This window comes from Protopterus annectens, chromosome 8.part0, assembly GCF_019279795.1.
Source record: "Protopterus annectens isolate FY-2018-M chromosome 8.part0, PAN1.0, whole genome shotgun sequence".
NCBI classification, from domain to species: domain Eukaryota; kingdom Metazoa; phylum Chordata; order Ceratodontiformes; family Protopteridae; genus Protopterus; species Protopterus annectens.
Genome location: NC_056741.1, coordinates 1,310,065,353 through 1,310,090,584, shown reverse-complemented (window position 1 = coordinate 1,310,090,584; position 25,232 = coordinate 1,310,065,353). Strand labels below are relative to the sequence as shown.

Below are 25,232 nucleotides of genomic sequence, written 5' to 3'. Positions count from 1 at the left end.
ATCTTATCATTTTTTCAATTTATATTGACATATAAGTAACGCTTGTCTGAATGGCTTTAGCTGGTGTCTTAAAAAGTAAGCTATGTTCTTACTGCTTTCCTCTTAATAGGCTTCAGTTCCAGTAGTTTATAAGTATCTGCTGACAAAATATTATCTCTGCATGTGCCTACTTTAATATCAACATTGTTTTAATAATTCTAAGCTTATATTGCCAATTTAAGGGGTCATCTTGTTTCACTGCCTCTTTACTTTCTGAAATCATAGTATTAACTCTTTCTGTTGTAAGAGTATCAGCAAACATTTTGTTTGCATGCGTTCCCTCAATAACAGGAAAATTCTTGTGCAGACTCTTTCACACATCCTTATCTTTCTACCACAGCATCTACAAAACTGAGTAAATCCTGGACACTTAGTTGTTACCACACCTAGTACTTGAGGCTAGAATTTCAACTGTACTTACAATGTATCAGTGACTCACTCTGTGATCATCACTGCAAATACTGCACATTTTCACTTTAGATTTCAGTTTTTACTGTTAAATTAAGCAGACATTTTTGGCTGGGATTCAAAAAGACTTAGAGGGGATGCCTCAGCAAAGCAGTTTGTACCCTCACATTAAGCCTTTCCCATTTTTAAACTACCCTATCAGTGCGTGTTTTCCCTCACAAGACCTAAGCACAGAGGCTGGTCACATGGGGAATGCTAAATGATAATGTGTCAGTCTGGGGAGTGGCTAATGCTAATTAGCCGTGTGCTCTCCCCTAAAAGTGCCAGCAGTTTCCAATTTGCATGACCAAGCAATTCAGAAAATCACTTAGCCACATAAAAGTTAAATTTTGAAGTAAAAGGTTACCACCATAAAAATATGGTAGTCGCCCATTCACTCCTGTGGGAGTACTTATGGTACAGGCAATTTCTGTGAAGACATGGGGGTAGGGAGGTGTTAGTGAGTACATGTCTGTAGTGTGTGGGAAGCTAATTAGTGTGTGTGTGTGTGTGTGTGTGTGTGTGTGTGTGTGTGTGTGTGTGTGTGTGTGTGTGTGTGTGTGTGTGTGTGTGTGTGCGTCTGTGTGTGTTGAAATGACTAAGGGGGGTTTGTTGATGGGTGGATGGTGTGTGTGCATTTTGGGAGTGAGTGTGTGTGTGTATGTGTGCATGGGTATAGAAAGATGCTTTTGCCAATGTGGTGCAATGGCAGCTAAAGAGAACACCAGTGCAGCCAGGTCTTAAAGTGCCCAGTGTGAGATTCAGACACATTATAATTAGCCAATGGTAATGTCTTTCTCATTGTAGCCATAGCTGACTATTGTTGTAAGCAGCCAACTTCTTTTGGGCAATTGACAGGAACAGTGAGGCTTTTTTCTGAATCCTAGGGTCTGTCTTACAAATGTACATATCTTCATTTAATTCCTTTAATTATATTTATGTGGTCTGTACTTCTACACTTATCTGTAGTTTTACATGAAGGCAGTCTGCTTCTCCTAGCAGTCTGTCCCTTCCTGATCATTTCTTATACCAAACAATATTATTTCACTTATCAGCAAATCACACAACTCACCACATTTGATCTTTGGCTCTGTCTTTAGTTCAGTGACACAAGCAGTCATATTTTCACTTAGCCTTGTTTTCTTATAAAGTAATGAATTTCCAGTTTTGTACTAAATTACTTTGCAGAAAGAACATTCCTGGTTGTTGTCAATGTGCTATATTTTATGCAAAAGATCAAAATTCTCTGAGGATTTCTCATTGGTTGTATTTGTACTAGATTAAATGGTGTCTTTAACTTGACAAAAAGAAAAGAATTCTGCTTTACAAAATAATGAACATCTCAAAATGAATAAATTGATTTATTTGATATATAATACTAAGATGAAATTTCCCCTTTTTATCCCCTACTCAGTTTTCCCACTATTAGCTTCAATTACCATTATTAGTGTGGGGCATTACATTTCTTATGCCAGCTACAGATACTGATTTGAAAAGGTGCAAATAGGGCCTGGACTGACAGTAGTAAGGATGCACCAATCCATACTCAGTGTAATACAGTAGAGGACAGTTTTTATACTGCATTTCTCAGAAACTTCATGAATCATACAACCCAGAACATGTATAACAGAGTAAAATGATGTCTGCAACACAGATGTGTATAATAACTTGGTAAGAGATGGAAAGTCTCCTCCAAAAACTTCAACTTTTATGATTGTAGGGAACAACAGCTAACTATGCTGTACATTTCTTTCATAAGTCTATAATGGCAATGCTTAAATGATTTATATATATATATATATATATATATATATATATATATATATATATATATATATACTTTTTAATTTTAATTGATGTGGAGCCAATAATAATGAGGAATGAATACAAAAGTAGAATTTTTGACTACACCCCTGGACAGAAGCCTCTAACTTCCATCCAATCAGTCTGAGATACTGCTCTACAGAAGGTAAGATAATCCAATGCATGTTAACATATTCTATCCTGATGGTATCTGTTAGCCTCTGTATATCATATTACTAGCCAACAGACAGCTGAGGTTAACCCTAGTAATATGTTTATTTCCAAAGCTTGTTTGCCAGCTTTGCAGGCAGACAATTATAAAGGTATTAGCTGGCATCAGGACTGCCTTTCTGTAGAAACACAGAAGGCCCCATGGAATCTCTTGTCTAGAGTAACAAAGAGTAAGGATGACCTGCTGCCTGCAGGTTGCTTACTCTCTTTGATCTCATATTTTTTCCATAAAACCATTCATAACAGTGGTTTGCTATGCTGGGTATGTACCAAATCACATACTGTTTATCTTATAGGTTCATAGGTGTTTACTAGGCTAATGACAGCAAGGCCCTTTTTAAGCCTAGCCATTCATCCCAAATCTCTGACAAGTTCTAACACCCTTGATAAGGGTAAGCAGGAGTTTGGAAGATGAACCATTTACAGGTTGCCTTTGTGTCCATTAGAGACATAGGTGCCAAACCAGGAATAAATTTCCTGTTCCCCATCTAGTTGTCCAAGTTGCACTTGAATTGGGTTAGGGAGGAACTCTGCTACACATGGATGGGGAGCCTGTTCCATAGATGACGTAGTCTATGGGATACATACCTGTCTCTCAAGCAGGTCCTATTTATATCACAGGTAAGGTTTAAGTCTTTAGAATGGGTACCTCTGGTGCTGTTTGTTTTGTGGATATGTAGGATGTTCATCAAAGTGGGGTCTGACAATGTCTTGTATGCCAGGCATAGATCTCTCCTCAAAAGCCTGTAGGAGGCAAAATACAGGAATAGAGCCTTGAGGCATTCTGCATAGGACATTTTACTTACGCCCTGTATTCTTTTAGTGAGAAATCTCTGTGGATGTTCCAGTTGTTGGATATGCCTGGTTAGGTACATACAAAAGGGGGCATTGTACTCAGTGATATGTCTGATGAATGCGAATACAGTGGAACAATGATTTCCTTGGATTTAGATGCCACACATTTGTTTATAAGTTGCACAACACAGAATGATTTCCTCACTACAGTAGACATGTGGTGGTCAAAGGCTAGATTACTGTATATGTGTGCCCCCATGTCCCTGACTACTGGGTCATCTCTAAGGGGTGTGTTCTCAATATGATAGTTACCAGGGGTGGATGACTTCCCAAAGGATACTATTATGCATTTCTTGGCATTTAGTTTTAGTCCATGGCTTGACACCAGTTGATTGTCTGTGTCAGCCCCTCCAGAAGAACATTTGTGTCAGTGTAGGATTCAATGAAAACTCCTAATTTGCAATCATCTGCAAATTTAGTCATCCAGACACCACTGACATTGGCCTTAACTTCAGAGAAGTAAATACCAAAAAGGAGCAGTCCAAGGACTGATCCTTGAGGGACTCCCCTTGCGAGTGGCCTCTTTGTAGAGGTAGACTCCCCAGTTCTAACTTCCTGGGTCCTGTCTGTGAGCCAGTTGGCTATCCACAAGGTGACATACAAGTTTGTACCTAACCACTTGAGTTTGTCAATAATGCATGAGTGGGGTATTGTGTCAAATGCTTTTGCCAGCTCAAGGTAGGCAGTGTGAACAATTTTTCCTTCAAACATTGCTTTGGTTACCTTCTCATAGAAGTCAAACAGGTTGAGGAGGCATGATCTGCCCTTGATGAAACCAAGCTGGGTTGGGTCCAGTGTCTGGACGTTTACTATATCTCTACTGATCATTTCCATGATAAGTCTTTCCATGGCTTTACATATAAGACTAGTGAGACTTATGGGTCTGTAGTTTTCCCGGGTCTGTAGATGGCCCACCTTTGCGCAGAGTGATGACTGTTGCTGTTCTCCATTCATGAGGTACGAAGCCTGTTTGGAGGCTACAGTTAAATAATAATTCCAGATGCCCTGATAGATCATGTTTCATGCTATTTATAAGGCATCCTGGGATATTGTCTGGGCCCATTGATGCAGTGTTCTTGGTCTTAGCAACAGCATTAAGGACCTGTTCCCTAGTGATATTAGGGGGAATTATATTTGGATGGTATTTCCTGAGGGAAGGTTGAGGGGGAGAGAAGGGTAAAGTTGAAGCTGAATTTATCAGCCAGGAGGTTTGCTATATCTTCTGGCTCAGTGCAGGTGGCTTCATTTACAATGAGCTCTGCACACAATTGTGTATTGCCTTCAAGGTTGCAGACATAGCTAAAGAATGATTTCTGGCTATTCTTGGCCTGGGAGGCCACACTTGCTTTAAATTTGGCTTTGGTAGACTTTATTTGTCCTCTGAGTTATTTGTTTAGTTTGAGGAGAGTGCTTTTATCCTGCTGGGTGCTGCTGCACCTCCCAATTTTTGCCATGATTTTCTTCCTTCTGTTATACAGCCTATTCATTTTGTGATTCCACCAGGGTGGGTTGTTTTTTGACTTAGTTCCATAATTCTTCCTGGTGGGTACAGCTGCCTCTATGCAGCTATTAACTTACTTTTACAGGGTTTCTGTGAACAGCTCTGTGTAGGCAGCAGTGTTTTCAGGATTTATGCAGGCTTGAAATTTTGCCAGGTTATTGCTTAATAGCAGTCGGTTAACCTTTGAGTAGTTCCTGAATATTCTAAGTTAAGCTGGGGGTCCAACTTTAATTTTTGCTTCAAAGGAGACCATTTTGTGGTCTGACCTTACCAGGGAAAAGGTTACAGTAGTGGGTGTGCAACACTCTCTCATATTAGTGAGGACCAGATTCAATATGGTGGCACCCCTGGTTGGTGTATTGACTATCTGGTCCAGTTAGTTTAGCTTTACAAAATCCAGGAATCTTTGTACCTGTGCATTTGGTGTTGTATAAGATTCTCAGTTAATAGTGGGATAATTAAAGTAATCCTTGAATATGGTATTGGATTGGATGGTTAGTGTTTCTAATAATGTTAAATACATGGTATGGGTTTCCTGGGTTATAGAGGAGGACCTATAGCTTGCAAGAAAGTGATATTGGATTTTGCGTGTGGTGATTTGAACATGGAGCAGCTCAAGTGCATTGTCCTGTTTGACCAGTCTTGAAGTATACTTATTCTTGATGTAATTAGAGACACCTCCACCTTTAGACCCTGCCTGTGAAGTAGCTGGTCTAAATGTGTGGAAGGCATTATAACCTTGCACTGTTGGTGTGCTCTCTGTAACTTTAAACCATGTCTCAGTGACTGCACAGATGTCAGCATTCTCTAGGGTGAAAATAAAAAGCCACGAAGGTAGACCAAAAAAGCGATGCTTCCAAATAGCGTACACAGAATTTATTTGTCCGCCAGAAAACACTTCTTCAGAATGAAAAACACAGATAAAACCACATTTAAATACACCAATCAATTAATTAGTAATTAAACTAATTGAACAAAAATGTTATAAAACAATCACTTAAAAAAGAGGGAAACTACTTTCTTTTTGTCAGTAATATATAACTTACGTTGTTTTAAAAAACATTTTACGTTAATACACTCATTTAACCCAGGTGGCTTGTCAGATTTTAATTTAATTTGCCAGGTTGCTTCTCTTTGTTCAAGATAACTTTTAAGATCCCCTCCCCTAGGATCAACAGGACAAACTTCCAAAACTGTAAACAAAAATTTTTTAAAAGAGCAACAGTCAATGGAATGCTTGTACAGAGCGTTGGTAATGTCTTTACATTTAATGGCATAGTTATGTTCTTTGATACGAGTACTAAGTTTCCTGGTGGTCATCCCTACGTAAAACGCAGGACACCCAGAACAAAAAGAAATATAAACAACATTGGTAACATTACAATTGACCAAACCAGGTACCTCGATGGTGTAGGTAATGGAGCTGACAGCTATATAGGGACTAACTAAGATAAACCTACAGGCACTGCATTCATGACAACAATGCATGCCTCGTTTGGTAGATAGAACGTTGTTAACTGCCTTTTTATTCTTTTCCAAAATGTTTTTCAAATTATATTCATTACGAAAAACACATTTTGGTTTGTTACCCAAAACATGGAATATTTCAGAGTTACCCTTAATAATTTTCCAATTGTTCTCCAAAATGGAGGACAGGTCACTACTGTCTGCGCTCATTTCAAAATGTACTTCTACACTTATCTGTAGTTTTACATGAAGGCAGTTCTTTTGCATTGCCTCCTGATCTTTCTTACAAATGTTATTTCATTTAAATCCCTAATTTATTTTGTCTGTCTTCTGAGTTCATGAAGCAGTTCTTTATTTCCTTCCTGATCATTTCTTATACCAAACAATATTATTTCACTTATCAGCAAATCACACAACTCACCACATTTGATCTTTGGCTCTGTTCTTTAGTTCAGTGACACAAGCAGTCATATTTTCACTTAGCCTTGTTTTCTTATAAAGTAATGAATTTCCAGTTTTGTACTAAATTACTTTGCAGAAAGAACATTCCTGGTTGTTGTCAATGTGCTATATTTTATGCAAAAGATCAAAATTCTCTGAGGATTTCTCATTGGTTGTATTTGTACTAGATTAAATGATGTCTTTAACTTGACAAAAAGAAAATAATTCTGCTTTACAAAATAATGAACATCTCAAAATGAATAAATTGATTTATTTGATATATAATACTAAGATGAAATTTCCCCTTTTTATCCCCTACTCAGTTTTCCCACTATTAGCTTCAATTACCATTATTAGTGCGGGGCATTACATTTCTTATGCCAGCTACAGATACTGATTTGAAAAGGTGCAAATAGGGCCTGGACTGACAGTAGTAAGGATGCACCAATCCATACTCAGTGTAATACAGTAGAGGACAGTTTTTATACTGCATTTCTCAGAAACTTCATGAATCATACAACCCAGAACATGTATAACAGAGTAAAATGATGTCTGCAACACAGATGTGTATAATAACTTGGTAAGAGATGGAAAGTCTCCTCCAAAAACTTCAACTTTTATGATTGTAGGGAACAACAGCTAACTATGCTGTACATTTCTTTCATAAGTCTATAATGGCAATGCTTAAATGATTTATATATATATATATATATATATATATATATATATATATATATACTTTTTTAATTTTTAATTGATGTGGAGCCAATAATAATGAGGAATGAATACAAAAGTAGAATTTTTGACTACACCCCTGGACAGAAGCCTCTAACTTCCATCCAATCAGTCTGAGATACTGCTCTACAGAAGGTAAGATAATCCAATGCATGTTAACATATTCTATCCTGATGGTATCTGTTAGCCTCTGTATATCATATTACTAGCCAACAGACAGCTGAGGTTAACCCTAGTAATATGTTTATTTCCAAAGCTTGTTTGCCAGCTTTGCAGGCAGACAATTATAAAGGTATTAGCTGGCATCAGGACTGCCTTTCTGTAGAAACACAGAAGGCCCCATGGAATCTCTTGTCTAGAGTAACAAAGAGTAAAGATGACCTGCTGCCTGCAGGTTGCTTACTCTCTTTGATCTCATATTTTTTTCCATAAAACCATTCATAACAGTGGTTTGCTATGCTGGGTATGTACCAAATCACATACTGTTTATCTTATAGGTTCATAGGTGTTTACTAGGCTAATGACCGCAAGGGCCTTTTTACGCCTAGCCATTCATCCCAAATCTCTGACAAGTTCTAACACCCTTGATAAGGGTAAGCAGGGGCATGGAAGATGAACCATTTACAGGTTGCTTTTGTGTCCATTAGAGACATAGGTGCCAAACCAGGAATAAATTTCCTGTTCCCCATCCAGTTGTCCAAGTTGCACTTGAATTGGGTTAGGGAGGAACTCTGCTACACATGGATGGGGAGCCTGTTCCATAGATGACGTAGTCTATGGGATACATACCTGTCTCTCAAGCAGGACCTATTTATATCACAGGTAAGGTTTAAGTCTTTAGAATGGGTACCTCTGGTGCTGTTTGTTTTGTGGATATGTAGGATGTTCATCAAAGTGGGGTCTGACAATGTCTTGTATGCCAGGCATAGATCTCTCCTCAAAAGCCTGTAGGAGGCAAAATACAGGAATAGAGCCTTGAGGCATTCTGCATAGGACATTTTACTTACGCCCTGTATTCTTTTAGTGAGAAATCTCTGTGGATGTTCCAGTTGTTGGATATGCCTGGTTAGGTACATACAAAAGGGGGCATTGTACTCAGTGATATGTCTGATGAATGCCGAATACAGTGGAACAATGATTTCCTTGGATTTAGATGCCACACATTTGTTTATAAGTTGCACAACACAGAATGATTTCCTCACTACAGTAGACATGTGGTGGTCAAAGGCTAGATTACTGTATATGTGTGCCCCCATGTCCCTGACTACTGGGTCATCTCTAAGGGGTGCGTTCTCAATATGATAGTTACCAGGGGTGGATGACTTCCCAAAGGATACTATTATGCATTTCTTGGCATTTAGTTTTAGTCCATGGCTTGACACCAGTTGATTGTCTGTGTCAGCCCCTCCAGAAGAACATTTGTGTCAGTGTAGGATTCAATGAAAACTCCTAATTTGCAATCATCTGCAAATTTAGTCATCCAGACACCACTGACATTGGCCTTAACTTCAGAGAAGTAAATACCAAAAAGGAGCAGTCCAAGGACTGATCCTTGAGGGACTCCCCTTGCGAGTGGCCTCTTTGTAGAGGTAGACTCCCCAGTTCTAACTTCCTGGGTCCTGTCTGTGAGCCAGTTGGCTATCCACAAGGTGACATACAAGTTTGTACCTAACCACTTGAGTTTGTCAATAATGCATGAGTGGGGAAAAAAAAAAAAAAAAAAAAAAAACAAAAAAAAAAAAAAAAAGAAAAAAAAAAAAAAAAAAAAAAAAAAAAAAAAAAAAAAAAAAAAAAAAAAAAAAAAAAAAGAAAAAAAAAAAAATTTTTTTTTTTTTTTTAATTTTTTTTTTTTTTTTTTTTTTTTTTTTTTTTTTTTTTTTTTTTTATTTTTGTTTTTTTTTTTTTTTTTTTTTTTTTTTTTCTTTTTTTTTTTTTTTTTTTTTTTTTTTTTTTTTTTTTTGTTTTTTTCTTTTTTTTTTTTTTTTTTTTTTTTTGAAGTATACTTATTCTTGATGTGATGAGACACCTCACCTTTGAATTTTCTGCAAGTAGCTGGTCTAATGTAATGGAAAGAACATTACTCTTCTGCACTGTTGGTGTGCTCTCTGTGACTTTAAACCGACCAATGCTCAGTGACTGCACAGATGTCAGCATTCTCCTGGGGTGAAAATAAAAATACAGTGGGCCAAAAAAGCGGTGCTTTAAATGGCATTTACAGAAATTTATTTGTCCTTTAGTAAAACACTTCTTCAGAATGAGAAACACAGATAAAACCACATTTTAAATACACCAATCAATTAGTGAAATGGTAATAGTGAACAAAAATGTTATAAAACAATGCTTAAAAAGAGAGGCATATACTTTTGTCGGTAATATATAACTTACGTTGTTTTTAAAACATTTTTCGTTAATACCTCATTTAACGGGTGACACATTAAGATTTCATTTAATTTGCCAGGTTGCTTCTCTTTGTTCTGCAGATAACTTTTAAGATCCCCTCCCTAGGATCAACAGGACAAACTTCAAACTGTAAACAAAAATTTTTTTAAAGAGCAGCAGTCAGTGAATGCTTATTTTAGGCGTTGGTAATGTCTTTACATTTAATGGCATAGTTATGTTCTTTGTCTGAGTACTAAGTTTACCGGTGGGTCATCCCTCGTAAGCATGGGACACCGGAGACAAAGAAATATAAACAACATTGGTAACGTACAATTGTGTGGAAACCAGGTACCTGATGGTGTGAGTAATGGAATGACAGCTATATAAAGGGACTAACTTGGAGATAAACCTACAGGCACCGTTAATGCATACTGGTTAGAATAGATAGAGCGTTGTTAACTGCCTTTTTATTCTTTTTCAAATGTTTTCAAATTATATTCATTCTGAAAAACACGAACGTTTGTTGCAAAACATGAGATATTTCCAGAGTTACCCATAATAATTTTCCAATTGTTCTCAAAATGGAGGGACGGGTCACTATCTGCATTTCAAGAACAGGGTTACAGTAGGTCGAACTGAACCTGTAGAGTTTAGTAAACCAAAACCTTTAGTAAATGAACAACAGGTTAAAATGGGAGGGAAAATCAGTGTGTAGGCGTCTGTCAAAATTTCTTTTTGCTGTGTTGTTGACCAAAAAGGGGATATCATATCCTCTCCTGGAGAATAAATCAATGATGAAATCAAATTCTTCAACAAGTCATGATCCTAGTGGTCATTGAAACAACTCGAATGAACTACCTAGGAATATTCTTAATCATGTGCCTGGGTGTCCCACTAGAGTAATGCCAGAGTAACCATTGGTAAAAGTATCTTTCTGGGGTGTATATTACTTTGAAATTGACATCCAATGGGATCACTTTTCCCTTAGATGAATATCCAAAAGAGTGTGCTTGAATCCAACATCCCTTTGGTAAACTTTAAATGCATTGGAAAAAGAATTTTATAACCCATAAATTGGTCAACTGTATCAGATCCGCCTTCCAGAATAAACATCAAATGGAATGCGATGAATCAACAATGGGAATTAACAGAAATTTCTCTTCCAATGATGGTATTATTCACATTCCCTGAGCCATGGCTTGATGTTGGCGTATGCGAACGGCCGGGGGCAATAAGCTACACCTCTGTTCTGCTTATAATGTTTATTTTAAACAAAAGAGGTATCTAATGTAATTTAGAACAAACAAATAGTGTTAATGAGTGCATTAGAAAAAACTATGTTTCTGGCACTTAAAAACTGCGAACTGCATCTACACCATCTTCATGGGGAATGCAGGTATAGAACACAACATCTATGAGTGAAAATTGTGTGTTTTGACATCAAAGAAAAAGTTCTCAAAAAATCGCGGTTTAAAGAAAATGCCAGGAATCTTTGTATCTTTGATTGCTGGTCTCTGTAAAGGGGTCTAACATGGGTTGATGACTAGCAGGCACATGCTGTAGCTGAATGGGAGAGAAGCGTGGGTCTGAAAGAGAGGGATCTGATATATCTTTATGAGTTTTGGTATACGAAAGATAACACCAATTTGAGTTCCATATTAAACCACAAAGATCATATAAATTCAAATGCATTCCCCAGACATAAGACAGTCATATAAGAAAGAATACATCGCCTTCTAAACTGGCTGTATAAATATAAAGGAACCTGTTCATATTCTGCACAATTATTCAATAAACCCAGCTAAGTTTGCTTGTTCTCCTGGGTCGCGTGACAATGTTAGACCCTTTCATAAACCTGGTTATCAGTGTTAATTTTATAAATCAAACAAGGCAGATTTTTCGAGACCGTTAAATTATGATTCATATACCAGAAGTTCTTTCTAGTTAAGTAATTACTTCAACATCTTCCAAGATACATTGTTCTTGAAATATTCTTGGGGGTATGATGTAAGGTAGGATTATAAATGGGGTTTAACAAGACATTTATCTTTTTGATGTATATTATGCATCAAGTAAGTCAAGTCCATTAGAGACATAGGTGCCAAACCAGGAATAAATTTCCTGTTCCCCATCCAGTTGTCCAAGTTGCACTTGAATTGGGTTAGGGAGGAACTCTGCTACACATGGATGGGGAGCCTGTTCCATAGATGACGTAGTCTATGGGATACATACCTGTCTCTCAAGCAGGACCTATTTATATCACAGGTAAGGTTTAAGTCTTTAGAATGGGTACCTCTGGTGCTGTTTGTTTTGTGGATATGTAGGATGTTCATCAAAGTGGGGTCTGACAGTGTCTTGTATGCCAGGCATAGATCTCTCCTCAAAAGCCTGTAGGAGACAAAATACAGGAATAGAGCCTTGAGGCAGTCTGCATAGGACATTTTACTTACGCCCTGTATTCTTTTAGTGAGAAATCTCTGTGGATGTTCCAGTTGTTGGATATGCCTGGTTAGGTACATACAAAAGGGGGCATTGTACTCAGTGATATGTCTGATGAATGCCGAATACAGTGGAACAATGATTTCCTTGGATTTAGATGCCACACATTTGTTTATAAGTTGCACAACACAGAATGATTTCCTCACTACAGTAGACATGTGGTGGTCAAAGGCTAGATTACTGTATATGTGTGCCCCCATGTCCCTGACTACTGCATCAGCTCTTAGGGGTGCGTTCATTAATATGATAGTTACCAGGGTGGATGACTTCCCAAAGGATTCTATTTGCATTTCGTGGCGTTTAGTTTTAATCCATAGCTTGACACCAGTTGATTGTCTGTGTCAGCCCCTCCAGAAGAACATTTGTGTCAGTGTAGGATTCAATGAAAACTCCTAATTTGCAATCATCTGCAAATTTAGTCATCCAGACACCACTGACATTGGCCTTAACTTCAGAGAAGTAAATACCAAAGGAGCAGTCCAAGGACTGATCCTTGAGGGACTCCCCTTGCGAGTGGCCTCTTTGTAGAGGTAGACTCCCCAGTTCTAACTTCCTGGGTCCTGTCTGTGAGCCAGTTGGCTATCCACAAGGTGACATACAAGTTTGTACCTAACCACTTGAGTTTGTCAATAATGCACGAGTGGGGTATTGTGTCAAATGCTTTTGCCAGCTCAAGGTAGGCAGTGTGAACAATTTTTCCTTCAAACATTGCTTTGGTTACCTTCTCATAGAAGTCAAACAGGTTGAGGAGGCATGATCTGCTCTTGATGAAACCAAGCTGGGTTGGGTCCAGTGTCTGGACGTTTACTATATCTCTACTGATCATTTCCATGATAAGTCTTTCCATGGCTTTACATATAAGACTAGTGAGACTTATGGGTCTGTAGTTTTCGGGTCTGTAGATGGCCCACCTGCGCATGAGTGATGACTGTTGCTGTTCTCCATTCATGAGGTACGAAGCCTGTTTGGAGGCTACAGTTAAATAATAATTCCAGATGCCCTGATAGATCATGTTTCATGCTATTTATAAGGCATCCTGGGATATTGTCTGCGCCCATTGATTCACTTCTCTTGGTCTTAGAGAGAGCATTAAGGACCTGTTCCCTAGTGAGCATGCGGATTTATATTTTGATGGTATTTCCTTAGGGAAGGTTGAGGGGGAGAGAAGGGTAAAGTTGAAGCTGAATTTATCAGCCAGGAGGTTTGCTATATCTTCTGGCTCAGGATAGGTGGCTTCATTTACAATGAGCTCTGCACACAATTGTGTATTGCCTTCAAGGTTGCAGACATAGCTAAAGAATGATTTCTGGCTATTCTTGGCCTGGGAGGCCACACTTGCTTTAAATTTGGCTTTGGTAGACTTTATTTGTCCTCTGAGTTATTTGTTTAGTTTGAGGAGAGTGCTTTTATCCTGCTGGGTGCTGCTGCACCTCCCAATTTTTGCCATGATTTTCTTCCTTCTGTTATACAGCCTATTCATTTTGTGATTCCACCAGGGTGGCATGTTTTTTGACTTAGTTCCATAATTCTTCCTGGTGGGTACAGCTGCCTCTATGCAGCTATTAACTTACTTGTACAGGGTTTCTGTGAACAGCTCTGTGTAGGCAGCAGTGTTTTCAGGAGTTATGCAAGCTTGAAATTTTGCCAGGTTATTGCTTAATAGCAGTCGGTTAACCTTTGAGTATAATATTCTAAGTTAAGCTGGGGGTCCAACTTTAATTTTTGCTTCAAAGGAGACCATTTTGTGGTCTGACCTTACCAGGGAAAAGGTTACAGTAGTGGGTGTGCAACACTCTCTCATATTAGTGAGGACCAGATTCAATATGGTGGCACCCCTGGTTGGTGTATTGACTATCTGGTCCAGTTAGTTTAGCTTTACAAAATCCAGGAATCTTTGTACCTGTGCATTTGGTGTTGTATAAGATTCTCAGTTAATAGTGGGATAATTAAAGTAATCCTTGAATATGGTATTGGATTGGATGGTTAGTGTTTCTAATAATTTTAAATACATGGTATGGGTTTCCTGGGTTATAGAGGAGGACCTATAGCTTGCAAGGAAGTGATATTGGATTTTGCGTGTGGTGATTTGAACATGGAGCAGCTCAAGTGCATTGTCCTGTTTGACCAGTCTTGAAGTATACTTATTCTTGATGTAATTAGAGACACCTCCACCTTTATTCCCTGCCTGTGAAGTAGCTGGCCTAAATGTGTGGAAGGCATTATAACCTTGCACCGTTGGTGTGCTCTCTGTAACGTTAAGCCATGCCTCAGTGACCGCACAGATGTCAGCATTCTCTAGGGTGAAGTGAGCTTCTAGGGAGTGGATTTTTTTGTTTAGACTCTTAGCACTGAGCAGTAATACCTTTAGATCTTGGTTTTGATTTGCTATGTCAGCAACTCCATAAATTCTTCTTCTGTTGCTCCATACAGCTACTTTTAGTCTTCTCTAGGCTAGAGAGACAGTGAGGTCTAAAAGAAAATGGACCATTTTTGTTATTGATCCATGTCTGTGTTTTAAAACTTCCATCATAAAATTCACCAATAATGTTGATATATGCATATTGAAGTACAAAGAACACTTCCGGGATCTAGAAAGGATTACCATGAGTGGGAAGCCTTAATACAAGTGGCTTCCCCAAGCAGAAATGCATTCTGAGTCACTGACTGAGTTTTACAACTACTGGGAGCCTCAGCAGAGAGGGCAGATGCACTAAATGGCATGGTAATGAGGCAGTCTGGGGGAGTGGATGATACTAACTAACCATGTGATCTCCTCCAGAAATCTCAGTGGTTCTTTATTTTCACTGCTAAGCAATTCAAAGAAATGGTGTGTAAATCTCCATGGTTGGAGGAAAACGTTTACACCATCAAAAGATGGCAGTCATGCATTCATTCCAATGTGAGTAGTCAAGGTGAAGGTATGCTCTGCAAAGATGCGGGGGTGGAGGTGTATTGTGTGTGTATATGGAAATGTGTATAGTGCCATAAATGAAGCTGAATTAGTGTGTGTGTCTGTGTGTGTGTGTGTGTGTGTGTGTGTGTGTGTGTGTGTGTGTGTGTGTGTGTGTGTGTGTGTGTGTAAACAGATGCATTTGTGTGTCTGGGTGTTTAAATGTGTATGTGTGAGTGTGGAGGGAAGGATGAACTGCCATGATATTACATTACCTGCATCACAGGTCTCTCAGTGCTAGTCTTAAACAAGGATGATACAGAGATATGCTGGTGAGATGATAATGAGGTCTTTCATGCTGTACCGTAACTATCTCTGAATCACATTTCTTACCGTAGTGTAATATAAACTGACCTACTGCAGTAGGCAATTTATGTAAACAGTGAGAATCCTTCTGAATCCTAGACTGTTATGTAATCAGCTTACTTTTCTTCCTCAACCCAAACTTAAGAACACAGAAGCCTCTCATCACAAAATACTAATTAGATTATATATTACATTGTATTGTGAGTATTAAATGTTCTATAATGCCATTGATTATTGTCATCATGTGACCATGCAGCATTTTCTTCCACTGACTAGCAGAATTATAGAAGCTTCACAAGTGACTCTGTTTTACAATCACAATACCTAACTTACTGCTGCCTTATCCCACTGCATGATTTACTGTTACAGAAATAAAAAGAACATCCAATGTTCAAAGTGATTCTGCAGGCAGGAAAGGCTGCATCCCTCTCGCCTCACTGTGGTGACTTCACCCCTGTATCCCTGATTACTAAATATTCTAACTACATTTCCTTAACTCCAACTTAGTGAATCTCAGAGTCAGAATATTTAGTACTCAGGGGTTTAGAGGCAAATCCCTCATTTGAGAGTGTGGGGATGCCACCTGCTTTTACATTTATTATTTCTGTTACTAACAGTAAATTATACTATAGCAACAATAAATCAGGCAGTGGGGCAATATGTTCAGGTACCGGGGCAGGTGGCTAGTAGATGGCTTTACAAAGCAGATCCTTCAAACTGCATGGCATGTACATTAGGGCTGTTATAGAAATGCAGTGTGACATACCTTAGAATGTGCAATGCACCTGACATCTGCGTGCCCTGAAGGTGGGACATATGCTTTGTGAGTTTTGTGAGTGTTGTAGTGTTTCAAACCTCCAGTAGTGTATGATTTCTCCTAACTTTAATCATGATCATTTTAATTTCGCCATCAGTATTTATAGTCTGCACACTGATGAAAATGGTCCAACATTAATCATGATCATTTCAATGTCACGATCAGTGTGTATGGTCTGTATACTCATGCATCGATCTTGGTCCATGCAGAACTAAAGAATTTGCTTATTGTACCTCTGCAATACATGTACCATTGCTCTTTTATGTGCATTTTGATAAAAATCTGAACTGTGTCTGTGAATTATCTATCTCACTTTACTTTCCTTAGTTTTATCTTCACCAAGATTTTCCCCCTGCCAAATATCTGGCATTTTAAGGCCTTTTGTTTAAGCTCCAAATGATTTTCAGTGCTGCATGAGTTGTAATTAGTGCTTAATTTTTCTTACTTTTATTTATATTTTCTTTTTCACTCACTGTCTGACAGCCATCAGGCCTCCTGTTAGCTGGACAGTTTGTTTCTCCCCAGAGTAACAACTAATAATGGTAGGCCATCATCCAGGCAGACGTTAGGGTTTTTCTATATGGCATTAACCCCTTTCTTGCCACTAACATGTATACATATATATGCAATGTCATCCTCTGTAGTTGTGCACATTCCTACACACAGCCCAAGAAGCATGGCAGGGCTAAGCAGACATCCCTGGCTACATATGCTCCATATTCTGCATCTCTGTTCTAGCAGATGACAGCATTGCAGCAGGCCAGACTACCTCCTTCCCCCACAATGGACAAATCAACGTTGGCCACTCATCCCCCCCCCCACATAGTTCAGCCATCGCCTTAGCTGCCAACTGATCTTGGCTTACTTGGGTCATAATCAGGGCTTCAGGTATCTGTGCAAGACACCCATGCTCCTTTCTTACTACTTGGTGTTCATGAGAAAAAGCACTCTTACCCATTCTGAAAATAGTTTTAGAACTGACCTCAAAAAGCCTTTATTGACTGAATGATTGATTGATTGAATTAATTGAGAGCTCATTTACTGAGTCACTGGATTGGGTCACGTTACACTTTTTCAGCCATGACTCAGGTTCAGAGTAAGAAATTTGCAAACAGTTGTTAACAAGTAATACAGTTCTTCACATTCAATACCATGGCATGGAGAGCGCAGTGATACTCAAGCAAAGTAAAACTTTTCCAAAGACAAACTGCAGTCTAGTCACATTAGACATATGCAAAACTTTTCCAGACATAAACTGGATTATATTTAAAACATTAAAAAATTGTATTTTGCTAATACATTATATTCTGTTTTATTTGCTTTTTTACAAAGCATACCATTAAAGCAATTAAGAAGGCACTTTCAGCATTCCATGCATTTCATTTATATGTTTGATTGCACAAGAAAGTCCTCCTAAGAGCACTGCTATCCGTTATCACTTTGACTGATCATCACCTGCCAGCCCATAGTTAAAAGTGTGAACCCAATGATGTGAAGGATGGCAGCTTGTCAGCAGCACACACCAAGGATGACTTTTAAATGCTGAAACACTCTCACTATTGGTAGATATTCACCACTTGGACTTAATAATCTTCCATTGTTCCCTTCATGTACTTTATACTGGTACCTGATGCCACCCTCTGTTTTCTATATACCATTTTTTTTTACATTTATGAATTTCATTATTAGTTGATTTATTTCCCTGCTTATCCCTATTGCTGGAAGCCACTGCATGTATTCATCAAAATTTTAATGATATAGTCCTCACAACAAGAATATATTTATCACCTGACATTTCGCCGATCATAATGTCATTTGATATTTTATAATTATTGATCCACAGATATCTTTGCCTCCTATGGCTAACTTCCTTAAAAAAAATTTTTTTATCATTCCGTCCATTCTATCTAAAGGTAATGTAATGCAATGAAATTTCTAACCGTGTCAAAATGAAGTAATAAATCCTAAAGATTAAAAAAAGTGTAAGCACAAATTTGAGATGTGTATAGTTAAGGGTGAGAATATTTAACTCTTGGGGATGAGACAGCTATTATGTTTATAGGTTCAAAGATAAATAGGCTATTACTCTACAGACTACAAGCCTAACCAATAACCAGAGGTCAGAATAAAACACAGTACCTTGCATTTGTGAGGTAAAGATGTTGGCCATTATGCCAACCCTGTCCCCTTACTTCAACTCAACACAAATGTCATCATATGCTGCCATAGTAAGTGTGAAAATTTTGTAAAATTAATTTTAACTTTTTTTACCTTGAAAATGACTGGGCATACCTTATCTCTGACTGTTAGATGTCAGTGTTGCCAGATCTAGCCAAGTCGCATTGAAGATGGATTCTTTCTGGAATAATCTCTGCTTTGTTGAACTGTAATCATCACTGTTCTTCTCTCCCCTGGACACCAGATATCAATAAAAAACACTTAATGTTGATCTTACAATCTAAAATAAAAATAAAATAAAATAACTCTGTAATTCCACCCAGGTAAGATGTACCAGTATTTTAATAATGAATTTTTCGAGATTGTATCTAAGAATGAGATTAAAATTGCCTATAAGAAAATTGACTATTTATTGAATGATATTTTTAATGATAGATTACTAGAACAGGTTTTGATTATTTACTTAAGAAATCCTTTCTGCCATAATTTTTTGGTATTCTGAAAACTCACAAAGACTTTTTGAATCTCGTTTTATATCCCATTGTAGCAACGGGGGGGGGACTAAGACTGAACCCCTAGCCAAGTGGGTTGACCATGGTTTTAAATATTTTTTTAATGATAAATTGCATGTTTTAAAAGATTCTTGGCAATGTTTAGCACAAATTAATGTTAGCCAAACAACAATGACATTTACTTTGTGACTATAGATGTAAAAAATGTATTTTTGGTCAACCCACATAAATTGGGAATGGAATGGTTTAAAGAGGCTTTGATCACTGGCACTAACAGACAACAGGATGAAATATACCCACTGTGTGAGATGATGAACATTGTTTTGGCAAAAAATTGTCTATTCTTTGATGGTGAATATTAGAAACGGACAAATGGTGTAGCCTTGGGGGGGGGCTCTTCTGCCCTGGTTTTTACCAACATTGTTTTATGGATTTGGAAAACATCTTTTATTATTAACAGTGATCATTGGATCTACAGTAATTTATATTTGAGATATTTAGATGACATTTTGATTTTCTGGAGTGGACATACTGATTTGTTAGACGAGTTTATTAATTATATAAACAGTACAGTCCATTTTTTGAAATTTTCTAGTAAATACAATTTTGAGAGAATAGAGTTTTAGATGTGATTATCAGAAATAATTTAAATAGAGGTAGACATGAAGCTAATATTTATAGAAAATGTACTTTCTCTAATAGTTGTCTGCATTAGAATAGCTGTCATCCCACTTGGTAAAACAGGAATTTGGTTAAAGGGCAAGTTGTCCAGTTGTCAAGCTTAGTATCAGATGATGCTACCTTTCATGCTGAAACAGAAATTCTTAGTGGTATATTTTTAGCAAGAGGTTACCCCAGCAATATGACTAGAAGGGTAGTTTGTGAAGTGAAATCCCTTAGATGTACAAGATATAAATATATATTGGATGGTGGAATCCTAACTCGATGGTCCAAGGGATGGTTATCAAAATGCCATGGTATTTCCCTTGGGACCACTACCAGACAAATATATTATTAATAAAAGTTGGAAACTATTAGTTGACCTAGTCAACTTGAAAAATAAATTAGGGGTCCATCCAGCTAAAGTTTATAAGAGAGGTAAAATATTAAAGAAATTGTAGAAAAATGCAGAACCCAAAATGAAACCATTGATATGACTAAATGTGGAGTGTGTAGCCAATGTAGATTTATATCTGATGGGCCTAATATTATGACTGATTCATACCCTAAATTATCTAATAATGGTAGATTTAATTGCAATACTTCTGGGGTAGTATACCTAGCCAAGTGTCTTCCATGTTCTGCATTTTATATAGGCAAAATAGAGAGACAGTTGAAGTTAAGAATTTATAAACACAACATATCTATTACAAAGAAAGATCAAAGAAATGCCCCTTACAAACCTTTGATTTTATGTCACAATTTTTAAAAAAATGTATTTATTTTGGAAAAAATTGCAAAGAGAGAGATGGCTTGTGGGAAGCCAAACTGAATGGGACCTGCCCACCAGGACTTAATGATAACATTTCTTGAAATAGTATTTTAATATTGAAAGCAAACAAGACATAACTGCTGATTTTAAAAACATATGTATTTTCTAATACCCATCTTTTAAAATACATTTTAAGGCATATTGTCTTAACATATATTTTGTCAATATACATTTTCTCAAACGGTGTTAGACATTACAATTTTTAAATTCCTCACCTACTATTTTTACAATTTTTGCTATTTTTATTATTCTTACTATTTTTATTATTTTATATATGCTTTATCATTTACTACTGTTAATCATTTAAACAGTTATGACTGTATATGGTATTTCACGTTGTGATTGTTAAGGTAGTGTTTTTTCTTTTAGAGTGGTCCCTTGATATGGAACTACTTTCATTGGTTCATTGTTTGTTATTTATACAAGACTGGATTAGTGATGTAAAGCTGATGTCACTATATTATTTAAACCTGTATTATACAGATGTTTTTTAGATTCTGATGAAGTTCGTATGTGAGCAAAAGTGCTTAAACTACTTTTAACTTTGCTTGAACATTTACCTGGGTGCTATTACAGCATTGTTTTTAGTTTATTTGTACTTTTTTATGCTGTTCTTGGATTTTTTTTTTTTGATCTTATAATCCGACAGGCTGTTTAGCAGTACTCTTACATATGGCCTGGCTTTTGCCACATGGAATACTGGATCCCCCAATGTAGGCACTGTGGAGGATTTTTAATCTGATTTATGTAGTGATGGAGCTGGCTCCATCCTGGTAAGTGTGTGTGGGTGGAATTTATTCTAAAAATCTGACTTTATAGATAAGTATGGAATTATACTCTATCCTGTTTCTCAGCTTCCAGCAACATAAATTAGAGACATTAGTTGCACAAATCCCTGGCTTGTCAAAATAAAGAGACAATACTAGTGGGGCTGAGCTATGATACATGTAAAATACCTGAATCTAATATCAAGACAGAAGGGAAATACATTTGACAGCAATAACTCATGCCTGAAAAACGCCTCCTAACTGGGTGACATAATGCATACCAGGAACTGGTTGAAAACTGAATTCAAAGACCATTACTGCAAGATCATTTCACTTTACTTGGATGAATCTCAATGGTGAATTTCCTCACTTAGTATTGTGACAATTCAAACTTGTTATAATAAATATAGAGGGCAGGGAATATAACCCCCATTCATGGGAGTGTATGTGCTTTGCACCCACAGAAAATTAGTTTTCACTAAATTGATTGCTAGACTTGCTTATCTCACACAGCAGTAGACTTCAGAGAATCATTATTTGAGTTTTTAAACCATATTCACTCCACAGCTATAATTTCAGTTTGCATTCAGTAAGTAATTTATGGAAAAAATCTCCTGGTAGTCATGTGGAAAGAATATTATTCAAAGGATTTTTTTAATTTATTACAGTTTAGGCAACCACTGCAATTCCTCTTTTTATTCACACATTTCACACTTCCTTTTGGGTCTAAGTCTACAATACTTGGTGAATCATTATCAACTACAAAAATGAAGATGCTTAATGTTATTACTTTTCTGTCTCCTCTCATACATACGCAGCAACACAATTAGTGCTTCATATACAGGAGACGTAAAGGACATCCTCAGGTAGATTTCTAGGTGCTTGAAAGGGTCAGTGTCTTTAAATGTCATGAAGCAGGCACAGCCACTTGATGTGAGACACTTTGATAGTATGGTCATTTCATTCAGTAGCTTGAAGTCTGAATTCCTTCTGTCTGTATGTTTATCTATTTATTTACTCATCTTTATTTCTCTATCTATCTATCTTACTCTGTCTTTCTGTCTTGCTCTGATTCCTGAAGTTTTCATCTCCATCACCTTAGCCTACACTGCTATTGCCTTTTCCATTCAAGCTGTATTTCAGAAAGGGGTTTGAGTGCCACAAAGAGCCGGAGTGACTAGAAAAGCTCGTAGTGGCCCTGGGGAGTGGAAAGAATTAAAGTCTTTACTGTACCTCAGATGACCCATTTTAAATTAGCAGCATGGGCACTGGAGGTGCCAATGGGGAAGGATGGAAATAAATGGCCAATGTCTGCTTGCCAGTCGAGGGCAGGCAGCCTAGGCTTACTGCAATAAGCAATAAGCAGCAGGCTAGGCTTACTGCAATAAGCAATAAGCAGCAGGCTAGGCTTACTGCAATAAGCAATAAGCAGCAGGCTAGGCTTACTGCAATAAGCAATAAGCAGCAGGCTAGGCCTACTGCAATAAGCAATAAGCAGCAGGCTAGGCTTACTGCAATAAGCAGCAGGCTAGGCTTACTGCAATAAGCAATAAGCAGCATACAAGCCTGATGAGCTTTGTGTTGCATATGTTGTGAGCTTCTCAGTTCAGAGATTGTGCACATGGGGAAGTGTGCATGTTCATAGGTTCATAGGTTCATAGATTAGTACTAGGCTAAGTGCCCTTGCGAGCCATTGTAAGCCTAGCCAATTAGTCCTTGTGAGACTCAAACCCTGCACCTTGTGTTTGCAAGGCAAACACCTAAACCATTAGGCCATCTTCCCAAGGGCAGTGATTATATAGCTGACAAAGTAGCAGTGAAGAGACAGTTGTTAGGTCACACTATCTGGCAGCAGTATGCTCCGTACCAGTATCTTTAATGTCATTATTAGCCCTGGACATGGGTCGGATTGAGCCTGCGGAAGACTAAGACAGGTCTGGTAGACCTGGTGAATGAGGAGAAGAGCTGATGGTTACTTGCAGGAAAAAGGAAAAAAGAGTACATGTCTAGAAAAGCCAGCAAATGTTACTGTAGTCCAAGGGATGACCAATATAGAACACAACCAACATCTGTAGTTAGCCACATCAAAGGCACTGAATGGTTAGAGAAAACGCCACAGTTATCAAGAGTCTGCATTCCATTCCACTTTATCTAGTAACTAAAATATTTCCCTTTTTGCTCTTACACAAACACACAAATGCATACATACACGCAATCACATACAGACACACACACACACACACACACACACACACACACACACACACACACACACACTCACACACATTTCTACCCACTTATCAAGATTCCAAAGACATCAAAGACATGCATCTGGAGCATTTCTCCCCGGGCCTCTGCTGAAAACAGGCTCTATGGAACCTAGTTGGACTTTCCCGGTCAACAAATGATAAAGAAATAAATAAATAAATAAAATAAAATAAATAAATGTATCCCAAACTCTACCCACTACAGCTACTGCTTTCTGGATAGAAATTTAAGTAACTTTAAGCATAGTCAGCTTTGATTTTAGGAGACAGCTAAATTGATAGCTAGCCTCCACTTTGGCATGCTCACAATCAGCATTTTAATCATATTTAAAAATGACTGACAAGACTGCAGAACTTAAAATCAACCAGCTAAATGATAATGTCACTAAACAAAAAATGCATGCATTTGCATATAACTGTCATGTGCATGGCTTACTTAGTTTGATAACAAAATCATTTATAATCCTCTAAGGTTATATTTCATACATATTGCGATCTAATTTTCTTTTTAGCTACACTTGTACATAATATACTTCTCATATCCAAAATGTTTGATCATGATAAAAAAGTGATTGGGAGTAATAAAAATGTGAAAGAATGTGCACTGGAAAACATTTTTCTTAAGAAAAGAAGCAGAACAAAGAAATGGTTACATTGTCTTGACTAAGAAATGAATTATGTTCACTGACTGTTTTAGCATGCCCCAAAAATGTAGTTTGTTGTTTTTCAGCGGACCCTCCTTTTACTGCCTATACAGCCATCATTGGTGCTGCTCTGGGTGGTATGCTAGTTGCAGCTGTCGCCATACTGCTGGTATTTCAGTACATCAGACGGAACCCAGAAAGAAATCCGTGTAAGTTCAATGGACTTTTTCATGCAGGTGCTGTGTTACTGAGCATCAGTGGATCCTCTTTCATACTTACAAGAGTTAATATTACTAAAATAAAATTTGAGACTTGCACTGTAGCTACAAGCCTGAAATCCTCTATTTTGCAAAAAGGTTAGGTTTCAAGATGAAAACTTAATAAAATGTATGGATGATATTAGGAAAACTCGTCTGCCTTAGACTGTGTCCAGACATTGCATTTAGAGCTGTTGCATTGTTAGCATGTATCATGTAAAAGGAGTGCACTGATGTTCAGTATTGCAGACCCACAATACAGCTAAAAGTGCAACTGTAGGCCAATTGTTGTTGGCTTAACAATAATAAAATAAACACAAACAGGTTATAAATATGGTTGTGGATTATTCTTAACACTGTAAAAGTGGTATGATCAGTGGTGTTACTTCATGTTTTTTTATTTCTTCCTTCTGTCTCTCCATTTGTGTTATATTCAAGCTCTTGCCCACTTGGCTAACTTATTCTCATACCAGCAGCAAGTATACTGGAATATTGTTCATGTATTCCAGCAACTGACAGCACCTGAGTCCTTAATATATCCCTTGTATCACCCTGACACAGGGAGACATCCTCTCCTTCAGTATTAACAGGATCCACTCCTGCTGCATAAACTTGATTGTACATTAGAACAGTATTTGTTTATTT

General features: G+C 37.5%; 1 protein-coding gene across 1 annotated transcript in view; it reads left to right on the top strand.

The window, feature by feature from the left end:
• VSIG10L2 (V-set and immunoglobulin domain containing 10 like 2) overlaps positions 1-25,232 on the top strand; it is a 316,447-nt gene that overhangs the window by 201,199 nt on the left and 90,016 nt on the right. The window contains exon 9 of the mRNA XM_044080829.1: positions 24,417-24,539. Coding sequence (XP_043936764.1) covers positions 24,417-24,539 — 123 coding nt within the window. The remainder of the gene's footprint in view (positions 1-24,416; positions 24,540-25,232) is intronic.